Source organism: Elgaria multicarinata, chromosome 4 (genome assembly GCF_023053635.1).
Source record: "Elgaria multicarinata webbii isolate HBS135686 ecotype San Diego chromosome 4, rElgMul1.1.pri, whole genome shotgun sequence".
In the NCBI taxonomy this organism is placed as follows: domain Eukaryota; kingdom Metazoa; phylum Chordata; class Lepidosauria; order Squamata; family Anguidae; genus Elgaria; species Elgaria multicarinata.
The window spans coordinates 913,374-925,453 of record NC_086174.1 but is presented as its reverse complement, the minus strand read 5'-3'; the positions used below and the strand labels follow the sequence as shown (position 1 = coordinate 925,453).

At 52.7% G+C, this 12,080-nt stretch overlaps 1 protein-coding gene across 3 annotated transcripts in view; it reads left to right on the top strand.

The window, feature by feature from the left end:
- Nucleotides 1-12,080, top strand: part of DNMT3A (DNA methyltransferase 3 alpha) — an 80,581-nt gene that overhangs the window by 52,202 nt on the left and 16,299 nt on the right. For all 3 annotated transcript variants that reach the window (XM_063123681.1, XM_063123682.1, XM_063123680.1), the window contains exons 7-8: nucleotides 9,805-10,017; nucleotides 10,863-11,021. In XM_063123681.1, coding sequence (XP_062979751.1) covers nucleotides 9,805-10,017; nucleotides 10,863-11,021 — 372 coding nt within the window. The remainder of the gene's footprint in view (nucleotides 1-9,804; nucleotides 10,018-10,862; nucleotides 11,022-12,080) is intronic.

Sequence of the window (12,080 nt, the reverse complement as noted above, 5' to 3'; positions counted from 1 at the left end):
AGCTCAGCCGCGATTTGAACCCGAGTCTCAGTCCAAGCCCAGTGCTTTGGCCGCTACACCAGGCTGGTATTGGGAAGTCATGAGATAGGAAGTCTTCTCGAAGTCTCCTCAAAACAGCAGAGTCCCACGGTGTCCTTAATTAGCCCAGACCTTTTAGCGGGTGGGCAGAAGCTAGTTTTTTGCAAACATTGGAGGCGACACGTTCCATGAGAAACAACATATTAAAAGAAGCTTGACTACAAGCTGCCCCTTCCTTTATTCCAGGGATTTATGCCCTGCCTAAGGGTGGCTTAAGCAGACTCAAAACTACCATGAAAACTGTCTAAAGCAAAAACATTAAAAGCAAAAAGCAGTCAGCAGAGATGAAACAAGCCTGGAGGGGAAAAGTCCTTCTCCTGATGTCAAAATGACATCAAAATCTGTGCCCAGCGCGCCTTCCTGGGGAGAGCGTTTTCGCAGTCGGGGTGCCACCAGCGAGAAGGCCCTCTCTCGAAGATCTTGCAGTGTGGGCAAGCACCCATGGAGACCAGCAGTCCTTGAGGGGTTCCCTGGGCCTAAGCCCTGAAGGGCTGTGAAGAAGGTCAGGGCCAGCATTTGAACTGAGCCTAGAAACGCATCTGTCTGCCAGTGGACACAGGGTGGTTAACCAAGCTACCCAAGACTGTAGCAGCTGCAGAACCGAGTGTAGTTGTGAAGATAACCGCCAACGACAGCAGACCTGTTAAGGCTGGTTTCAACATCCACTAGGATGCTTTCACCCATGGAAGATTTGCCATTATGGCCCTTTCTAAGCCAGGCAGGGATCTCCCTTCAGTGGTTCTCTGTAAGCAAGCGGGATGGAAGCGCCCCGTTTCATCGGAAGAGCTGATTCTCCAACCCCCAGGTGCTCACTCTTGGCTTTCGGTCAACAGAACCCACCTGAGGCATGTGAGGGCCTGGGAAAGCACTAGAAAAATTGTGGGGAGCCGGGGGGGGGGGGAGGGGGAATCCATTTCCCCCCTCTCTGTTTCTTTCCCCACAGGCTGTTTTTGTTCACCCCACGAAAAATTTGAGGAATTGGAACAGCTTTTGATTGTGAAATCTTCTCTTTTAGAATGTAAGATAACATATTTATAGATTATTATTTATTTATTTATTTATTTAATTACATTTATATACCGCCCCACAGCCGAAGCTCTCTGGGCGGTTTACAACAGCGTTTACTCCCTACAAAATAATTTCTAAAGTCTATGTAATAAGAAGCTGGAGCGTGTTCAGAGGAGGGCAACCAGGAGGATCAGGGGTCTGGAAACAAAGCCCTAGGAAGAGAGACTGAAAGAACTGGGCATGTTTAGCCTGGAGAAGAGAAGATTGAGGGGAGACATGAGAGCACTCTTCAACTACTTAAAAGGTTGTCACACAGAGGAGGGCCAGGATCTCTTCTCGATCCTCCCAGAGTGCAGGACACAGAATAACGGGCTCAAGTTACAGGAAGCCAGATTCCGGTTGGACATCAGGAAAAACTTCCTGACTGTTAGAGCAGTACGACAATGGAACCAGTGACCTAGGGAGGTTGTGGGCTCTCCCACACGAGAGGCCTTCAAGAGGCAGCTGGACAACCATCTGTCAGGGATGCTTTAGGGTGGATTCCTGCATTGAGCAGAGGTTGGACTCTAGTCCTTTATAGAAAGACTAGAGATGTCTGTAAATAAGCCATGGGGGGAAATGTTTTTTTAATTCTCTCTGTAAGATTCTCAGTATAATTATTTCTTTCGGTCCTTATTAAAGTTATTGATCTAAAGTATATTTTACCGATCGACATTTATGCTCCGTTTCCCAACATGTGAGTAGAGTCACCGTTCTGCCTTTCTGACAGTAAATGTGCAGGCTTGACAGTTTGGGTTTTGTTCTATGGAGTCCTGTGTTTCTGATGCTGGAGCTGTCTTTTAACGAAGTCATCTAATGTAATTACAATCTTTTCGGTTGAGAATCCCACGGCTCTAGAGGTCGAGAAGAGGGGCGTATTTCTCCCGCGCCCTACTTACACTATGGGTCCTGGTTGATAGTGGGAGCATGTCCAAAATGTTCTCATCCTCTTCAGCCTGTTATCTCCACGAAGGGTCTTAGACCAATGGAGTCCCCTTCGTGCAAAGTTGCCAGGTCTGTATGGGATACAATTCTTGCGCCATCAGGAGTTGTATTAGTGGGGGAGTTTTTGTCGGCTGCCAGCCCAGGCTGTGTTCAGTTTGGAGGCATAGAATCATAGAACAGCAGAGTTGGAAGGGGCCCACAAGGCCATCGAGTCCAACCCCCTGCTCAATGCAGGAATCCGCCCTAAAGCATCCCTGACAGATGGTTGTCCAGCTGCCTCTTGAAGGCCTCTAGTGTGGGAGAGCCCACAATCTCCCTAGGTCACTGGTTCCATCGTCGTACTGCTCTAACAGTCAGGAAGTTTTTCCTGATGTCCAGCCGGAATCTGGCTTCCTTTAACTTGAGCCCGTTATTCATAGAATCATAGAATAGCAGAGTTGGAAGGGGCCTACAAGGCCATCGAGTCCAACCCCCTGCTCAATTCAGGAATCCACCCTAATTCCGTGTCCTGCACTCTGGGAGGATCGAGAAGAGATCCTGGCCTGTCAAGAGCAGGTCTGTAGCCAGGAGCAGGATCGCCAGGATCGCACTGGCCAGGGAGGAGGAGGACGAAAAGCCTTGCACCGCCTCCTTCGGGCAGGTAGCTTGTAAGGTAGCTTAAGAAATTATGGTGGTGGTGATAATTCTATGTTATTTTATTTAGTTTTTCATTATTGTTATAAGGCCCCCAAAGTAGCGAGCAGTATATTAAAACGAAATAAAAATAAGATCCAGTAAAATAAGTAGATCAATCAATCCAAATATAAAAATACATCTATAGCAGCACAGCAGGAGGAGGCTAAAACATGCTGTAATAGCAGAGCATAGAAGCAGTTGTTCAGAATATTCAGCCATCAGAAATGGAATGCAAAAGATTGCAAAATTAAACAGTCTGATAAACGCCCCCACATGAAGCACCTGGTGAGACGAGACAGGCTTTGCGGGGCACCTAAGAGATGGCAAAGGGGTGCCAGGAAGGTTTTCCTGAAGAGAGAATTACTGAAAAGGGTCCACCGCTGCTCACCCACCCCAGTCTCTGTGCAGGAATGAGAGAAAGGCCTTCAAGGATGGTCTCAGAGGGCTGCAAGGACATTTAAAGGGCATTTGAGCCAGCCTGAGCCTTTACAGCAGCCTTCCTCAACCTGGGGCGCTCCAGATGTGTTGGACTGCATCTCCCAGAATGCCTCAGCTGGGGCATTCTGGGAGTTGTAGTCCAACACATCTGGAGCGCCCCAGGTTGAGGAAGGCTGCTTTATAGGATCGAGGGTATCGCATGAACCCTTTCGGACTATTGCTGCCCTCACCAAAGGCTCCTGAGTACATTTAAAAGTCATGGAATAAAAGGAGAGGTCCTCTTGTGGATCAGGAACTGGTTAAAGAACAGGAAGCAGAGAGCAGGAATAAATGGTCAATTCTCCGGATGGAGGAAAGTAATTTTTTTATTATTATTTATTTATTTATTACATTTATATACTGCCCCATAGCCAAAGCTCTCTGGGTGGTTTACAAAAGTTAAAAGCAGTAAACATTAAAAGTATACAAAATTTAAAAACAACAGCGTAAAAACAACATTATCCATTTAAAAACAACAGTCCTGGGGGTCCGTTAAAAAACAAACTTAGCATTGTTAAATGGTGTTAAATGCCTGGGAGAAGAGAAAAGTCTTGACCTGGCGCCTAAAAGATAACCGTGTTGGCGCCAGGCGAGCCTCATCGGGGAGATCATTCCACAGTCGGGGGGCCAGCACCAAAAAGGCCCTCTCTCTTGTGGGGTTCTCCCAGGGACTGGTATTGGGACCAGTGCTTTTCAACTTGTTCATAATTGATCAGGTATTTAGGAGTGAGCAGTGAAGTGGCCAAGTTTGCTGATGATACCAAATTATTTTGGGTGCTTAAACCAAAAGGGATTGCGAGGAGCTCTCCATACTGGGGGTGAGACAGGTAACTCTTTCCTGCTCCATCCAACTAGGTCATTTCCCAAACTTGAACAGGTATATTTGAGATCTGCCAGATCAAGAGAGAATACAAAGGCTTTAAGGACCCCACTCAGTGATATACGTACCAAGTGTTTGGGGCTTCAAGAATTCATGTATGGGCAGCAGTCCCTGAAACAGCTCTCAAGGAATGGAATCAGAAATCAAAATGCCAAGGTCATATTTGCCTTATTCCAATCTAGGGTGCAACCACACTTTGAATACCGTGTATAGTTCTGGTCACTGTATCTGACAAAAGGATATTGTAAAGTTGGGAAAAGTGAAGGAAAAGGCAACTAAATAGATTAAGGGGCTGAAGCAACTCCCGTAAGAGGGAAGGTTACAACAGCTGGGACTGTTCAGCTTAGAAAAGAGGCGAGAGGGGAGACGTGATGGTGGTGTGCAAAATTATTCATGATGTGGAGAAAATGTGGATAGGGAGACATCATTCCTCTCTCATAACAGTAGAGTCGGGGGCAACCCCTGGAGCTGAATGGTAGGAGATTCAAGAGAGGGAAAAGGAAGAGCTTCACGCAGCGCGTAGTTGAGCTATGGAATCTGCTCTCCCAAGACGTAGTGATGGACAGCCATTTGAACGGCTTTAAAGGGGGATTGGACAAATTCCTGGAGGAAAAACCAATCAGTGGCTACTAAAACTGATGGGCATGTGGTACTTCCAGTATCAGAGGTAGTAAGCCTATGTACTCTAGCTGCAAGGGAACATGGGCGGGAGGGTGCTGTTGCACCGTGTCCTGATTGTGGGTTTTCCATTGGAGCAGCTGGTTGGCCACTGTGTAAACAGAATGCTAGACTATCATAGAATCATAGAATAGTAGAGTTGGAAGGGGTCCACAAGGCCATCGAGTCCAACCCCCTGCTCAATGCAGGAATCCCCCCTAAAGCATCCCTGACAGGTGGTTGTCCAGCTGCCTCTTGAAGGCCTCTAATGTGGGAGAGCCCACCACCTCCCTAGGTCACTGATTCCATTGTCGTACTGCTCTAACAGTCAGGAAGTTTTTCCTGATGTCCAGCTGGAATCTGGCTTCCTTTACCTTGAGCCCGTTATTCCGTGTCCTGCACTCTGGGAGGATTGAGAAGAGATCCTGGCCCTCCTCTGTGGGACAACCTTTTAAGTATTTGAAGAGTGCTCTCATGTCTCCCCTCAGTCTTCTCTTCTCCAGGCTAAATGTGCCCAGATCCTTCAGTCTCTCTTCGTAGGGCTTTGTTTCCAGATGGACAGCAGCGGCTCTCCAGGGTGTCGGGTGGGGTGGGGTGAGGCTGTGCCACCTGATCTTTTTACCTGGAGAAGCCAGGGATTGAGTCTGGGACCTTGTGCTTGCCAAGCAGGTGGGCAGGCCCTGAGCTGTCTGCTGGCCATTCTCAAAAGCATGAGGGAAGGGAAGATGGCGACTCCAGCATTGGGCACCCGTTGCAAGCAGCGGGGGCGGAGAGATGGCAGAGGACGGGTGAGGGAAAAGCCCCCAGAGCAGTGGGCCAGGGGCTGGCCTAGCTCTCCCCACGGCTGTCGGCTGAGCAGTGTCGCTTGCTGTGCAGTTGTGTTCCGGTGGGGGGCCGTTCGGGGCTGCAGCGTTGAGCCCCCGGGAGAACAGTGGGACTCGCTTTGGAGGAAGACGGCGATGTCAATCTCTGAAACTTCAGAGCTTAACAGATCGCTTGACTAAAGCATCCCTTGTGAGGGTAAATTCGCCTCTGGGGGAAGGGGTGTGTATGCCAATGACAGGTACCTGTTTGTTCGAGACGCCATTTTGGTCTTGTTGTTAGAAACGAGCGAGAACGTTCTGTGGCAGAGAAGGGCTGTCCTGGAGAAGCCGGAGCTTTCGTTATTCCGTTCCATGTTCCGGTCTCCGGCTTCCTTCAGTAGCCTCAAAGCACGTCTGAAGGGTGGAGGGGGTGGAGGGGGTGTGTGTGTGACATGTACATTTACTGAGATGCGATTGGAAGTCACACTGGTGGCCGGGGACCCCCAAACACACACGGTGACTGTCGATGCAAAGGTCCGGGTGTTCCCCTCCCCTCCCGACTCCCTCTTGCGCACGCGCAGGAACGTGACAGGATTTTGCAGCCTCGTGAGCAGCAGGGAAGGGCAAGACGCGGACAGGCCGGCTGGCCATGCGAGGCTTGGGACTGCGCTCAAGGGCTCCAGCTGAGCCACGGTCGCTCCACGCAGCCCTAGCAGGGGGCTTCTGCAGCCCTTGCCCGTTTCTCAGTGGGGTGTTTCCAGAAGGAGAGAGGAGAGCTGGGGCAGCCCCCGAGGAGGCCTCCCCCCACCTTCCAGACATGAGTGGTGCCGGTCGTTGTGCGGGGGGCTCTCTTGGCCAAGTCGGGCGCTGCTCAGAGGGGCCCACGCCAGGCCCAAGCCATGCAGGGCCCACAGGGCCGTTGCGTCCCACGGGCTCCGGTGCGGCCTCCAGGGCTCGTGTTGTGGACAGCTCTGTGGCCTTGACTCCACTTTCAGCTTGATGCTTCACTTCTTGGTTAAGGGGCCTGCAGAGACCCAGTTCTGCTAGGATGAGCGCTCGGATAGTTGCCAGATGTCACCTGCATGCGGTCAGCAGGTGGAGGGGCCATGCCTGGAGTCTGACCACGCACAGAGCCAGCAGTGTTGCTGCCAGGGGCTGCTTGTGATCTGCCCCCAGTGTGGTGCAGTGGCTACAGTGTCAGACTGGCAGTGGGGAGATCTGGGTTCTAGTCCCCACTCAGCCATGGAAACCCACTGGGTGACTTTGGGCCAGTCACAGACTCTCAGCCCCGCCTACCTCACAGGGTTGTTGTTGGGAGGAGAACATGGAGAGGAGGAGGAGGATTATGTACACCGCCTTGGGTACCTTGGAGGAAAAAAGGCAATAATAAATAAAATCCCCTGAAGACACGGCTCTTCCTTGTCTCCTAAACGGGGGAAAGAGAATGGAAGTCAGGGCTAAACGTTCCCAGGTTCTGCAGCCAGAAGCAGTGCTTCCTCTTTGCATGCCTGGGCAGCCTGCATGGCTTGTTTTGCACTCCCCTCTGCTTTCTGAGTGTTCAGCTAAAACGGCCACCGCAGCGTTGCTGGCATCCGGGACTCCTGGACTCCCCGTGCCCAGACCCCCGCTGCGCTGTGCCTCTTTAATTTATTTTATTATTGCATTTATATCCTGCCTTTTTTCCTCCAAAGAACCCAAGGCGGCGTACATAAGCCTCCTCCTCTCCATGTTATCCTCACAACAACAACTGTGTGAGGTAGAATCATAGAATCATAGAATAGCAGAGTTGGAAGGGGCCTACAAGGCCGTCGAGTCCAACCCCCTGCTCAATGCAGGAATCCACCCTAAAGCATCCCGACAGATGCTTATCCAGCTGCCTCTTGAAGGCCTCCATTGTGGGGGAGCCCACCACCTCCCTAGGTCACTGGTTCCATTGTCGTACTGCTCTAACAGTCAGGAAGTTTTTCCTGATGTCCAGCCGGAATCTGGCTTCCTTTAACTTGAGCCCGTTATTCCGTGTCCTGCACTCTGGGAGGATCAAGAAGAGATCCTGGCCCTCCTCTGTGTGACAACCTTTTAAGTATTTGAAGAGTGCTCTCGTGTCTCTCCTCAATTTTCTCTTCTCCAGGCTAAACATGCCCAGTTCTTTCAGTCTCTCTTAATAGGGCTTTGTTTCCAGACCCCTGATCATCCTGGTTGCCCTCCTCTGAACACGCTCCAGCTTGTCTGCGTCCTTCTTGAATTGTGGAGCCCAGAACTGGACGCAATACTCTAGATGAGGCCTAACCAGGGCCGAATAGAGAGGAACCAGTACCTCACCTGATTTGGAAGCTATACTTCTATTAATGTGAACCGCCCAGAGAGCTCCGGCTATTGGGCGGTATAGAAATGTAATAAATAAATAATAAATAAATAAATAATGCAGTCCAAAAGAGCATTTGCCTTTCTTGCAGCCACAGACTCTCGGCTGGGCTGAGAATCTGTGGCTGGCCCAAAGTCACCCAGTGAGCTTCCATGGCCGTGTGGGAACCAGAACCTGGATCTCCCGGCTCCCAGTCCGGCACTTTAACCACTACACCACGATGGCTCTTATCCTCTTGAAGCCCATATGCCACGTTTGGCCTCAGCCTGCCCCTTTGGCCCATCTAAGGGGCAGTGACAGACCTGGCTTCTTTGCAGGGAACTGGGGAGACGCTCAGCGCCAGCCGCAGGTTCTGTGCTTCATGCAGATGTGCACCCCTTAGACCTGTCTTGGGAGTCGTGGTTTCGGATCCCACCTCTCCCGCTCTGGACTCCGGGTGCTTCCTGACAGAAGGAGGCCTCCTTTTGCTACCAAGCGAAAGGCTTGTGCAGTTGCCCCATCTTTTCCTACTTAGCGGATTTATTTTCTGATAAGAAAAAAGTCAGGAAAAGAAGTGGGAAAACCACGGGAGGCTTTAGCAACGGAGGATGACATTGCTTAGACCCCACTGTAAAATCCAGGGAACAAGGCGTTTGTGTGTGTATGTGTGTGTGTGTGTGTGTGTTGCACAACAAAAGTCTCGCCTGGAACCCCCCTCAGTGCGGGATCTCGGGCACATCGGCTCGCCGTTCCCCCCACGTGTGCAGTGAGAATACGAGTGACCTCTCTCACGTGGCTGTTGTGAAGGTAAACGCAGCAGGGGCCGTAAACTGCGTTGCCCATTGGAAGAGCCTGCACAACAGAGAAACGTTAAGAACAGACTTCCGTCCTGCCCTTTTCCAAAGGCTTTGGTAGGGTACGTTCTTCTGAAACCCTGGGCTGAGCTTCTGCGAGCCTGAACGGCAGACGAGGATCATGGGGGTCAGTGGGATGGGCAGAGTCAGCTGTGCCTCCGCTGCCCAGGGCTGCAGAACACCTTTGTGGGGGGGAAACCCCAAAAATCCTGCAACTCAGCCAGAGAGCTTCAGCTATTGAGCGGTATAGAAATGTTTAATGAAATAAACAGAGTAAGCCCCTAACTAGAACCCAAGGGGCTCATATCCCATGAAGCTGATGGGTGGGAGATTCAGGACAGATCAAAGGAAGGGCTTCCTCACACAGCGCAGGGTTAAACTATGGAACTAACTCACTACCGCAGGATGTGGTGATGGCTACCGACTAGGATGGCTTGAAAAGCGGTGTGGATACATTCCTGGAGGAGAAGGGCTATCAGTGGTTACTAGCCCTGGTGGCTATGTGCTACCTCTAGGATGCAAGGCACTCAGCAACTGGGTGCACCAGTTGCTGGGGAACATGGGTGGGAGGGTGCTGTTGCACCATGTCCTGCCTTGTTGGTCCCTGGCCGATGGCTGGTTGACCACTGTGTGAACAGAGTGCTGGACTAGAATCATAGAACAGCAGAGTTGGAAGGGGCCCACAAGGCCATCGAGTCCAACCCCCTGCTCAGTGCAGGTATCCACCCTAAAGCACCCCTGACAGAGGGTTGTCCAGCTGCCTCTTGAAGGCCTCTAGGGTGGGAGAGCCCACCACCTCTCTGGGTCACTGGTTCCATTGTCGTACTGCTCTAGATGGACCCTTGGTCTGATCCAGCATCAGGGCACTTCTTACGTTCTTATGCCAAGGTCCGCCCCATGGCTTTCAGTGCAATCCTGCGCATGTTTAATCCCATTGAGTTCAGTGTGTTTCACTCCCGAGTCAGTGCGCACAGGACTGCCGCCTCTGAGAAGCAGTCTCAGGACTTGCGTCATCTGCTGCCCCAACCCCACCGGCTCTCTCCACAGGCTGAGAAGAAAGCCAAGGTCATTGCTGGGATGAACGCGGTGGAGGAGACGCCACGGAGCGAGCCCCAGAAGGAGGAAGAGGCCAGCCCACCACCGTCACAGCAGCCGACCGACCCTGCCTCTCCCAATGTGGCCACCACGCCAGAGCCCGTGGGACCTGATGCCGTGGACAAGGGCATGTCCAAGTCAGCTGACGACGAGCCAGAATATGAGGTGAGAAATGATTTATTTTATTTATTTGTAACATTTATATACCACTGAATGTAATAGCATCTCTCAGGGGTTCACAATGTTAAAACACGTCCCAACTATAATAAAGAGCAGTAGAATGGAGAAGCCTAATTTTTTTACTTACGGCCCAGGGAAACAAGTCAGGAGGCGTTTAAAACATGCCACACTTTCCACCTCCCGAACCACATGAGGGTGGGGGCTGCTACGGAGAAGGCTCCGCCATCTGAGTACTTCACAGTGACAGCCCGTCTGTTTCGGAATGACCAGCAGGACCTCCTCTGCTGACCTTAAAGGTCGCCTGGGCGTGCATAAGGGAAGGCGGTCTGCTAGGTATCCCGGTCCCAAGGAGTTCAGGCTTTATAGGACAGTAACGTGACCTTGTACGTGGCTCGGTACGTGGCTGGGGGGTGGACCAGTCAGGCAGGGGTCAGGGAAGGGTTTGCGGAACACACGGGGATTGTGAAGAGGATCCGAAGGGACGGCGGGAGGGGTGTGGCTGCATGAAGAAGGGAAGAGGGGGCCCAGATCCAGGGGGCAGCGTAGCGGAGGGCACCAGGCGGGAGGAAGAGGTGAAGCCAGCTGACAGGAGAGGAGCGCGTGCCGAGAGGAGGGGCGGGGAAGAAGGCAAAGGAGGCCACGCAGCGTCTGGCCCAGCTGAGGTGGGAGAGGGTGAAGCCGAGAGCTCCCCCCCCCCCGGGAGACCAGCGGAGGCCTCCTGACCAGCTCTTGGAGGCTCACCTTGCCCCCTTCTGGGACCTCAGCCCTGCCCCCGCGCCCCCTGCCTGCGTGTGACCCCCCCCCCCTTTGCCTCTTCTTCCCATCCACAGGACGGCCGGGGCTTTGGCATTGGGGAGCTCGTCTGGGGGAAGCTGCGTGGATTCTCCTGGTGGCCGGGCCGCATCGTCTCCTGGTGGATGACGGGCAGGAGCCGGGCCGCGGAGGGCACCCGCTGGGTCATGTGGTTTGGCGACGGGAAGTTCTCCGTGGTGAGTGGCTGGGCACGAGGGGGCGCTGGGGGTCGGGGGGTGAAGGTGGGAGGGGAGGGGTGCGCTGCCCCCACGCTCCCCGGGGTGGCAGGACCCCCCCCCCCGGCTCCCTCGGCACAAGGTTCCCACAGCCAGAAGTGAACAGGCTTTGTTGTGGCCTGATGTGGTTTTATGCATGCCTCACGTTTCTCTTGCAACCTTCTATTAAGAATACTGAAGGCTGTGAAAATGGTGGACTCAGAGGTCCCAGCTGTTTCAGTCCCAGGGAGGCCCAGAGAGGCCTCTGTTAGGATCAGAGCCCTGGGTTGCAAGGCGCTCTGGGGAGTCACTTTACGTCTGTATAGTATCGGTAGGCTCAAGGCAAAAAATTCGGCAGCTTTAATTTATGTAACAATAAAAATCATGGAATAGTAGAGTTAGAAGGGGCCTATAAGGCCATTGAGTCCCACCCCCTGCTCCATGCAGGAATCCACCTCAAAGCATCCCTGGCAGATGGTTGTCCTGCTGCCTCTTGAAGGCCTCCCGTGTGAGAGAAGCCACCACCTCCCTTGGTCATGGGTTCCATTGTCGTACTGCTCTAACAGACAGGAGGTTTTTCCTGATGTCCAGCCGGAACCTGGCTTCCTGTCACTTGAGCCTCTTATTCTGTGTCTGGGAGGACTGAGAAGAGATCCTAGTGGAAAGGATAGTATATATGAGATGATACAGCAGTAACATATGAACTCCTCGGGAGAAGAGGAAAGACCAGAGGTGCAAGGGGGCGGGGGAGGACTTCCCTGGGTGCTCCGCCTGCCCCCCACTTCCTCCCTTGCATTGCTGTGCCTGCTCCCCCTTCCCCTGCTCCTTCCCCCTGTGGAGGCAACGTGTCCCTCACAGCCACCACCACGTGCCACGAGGAAACGGCGCAGGGTTGCACCATGGGTGATCCCTGTAGCAGGCTGAGGGAAGGTCAGGGGGCTCCCCTTCTGGCTGGACGTGCGCCGTGGCTTTCTCGGCCCCTCGGGCAGAGGGAGCGCTTTCTGGTCTTGCCCTGGGAAGGCCTGGACCGTGGGGATGGCG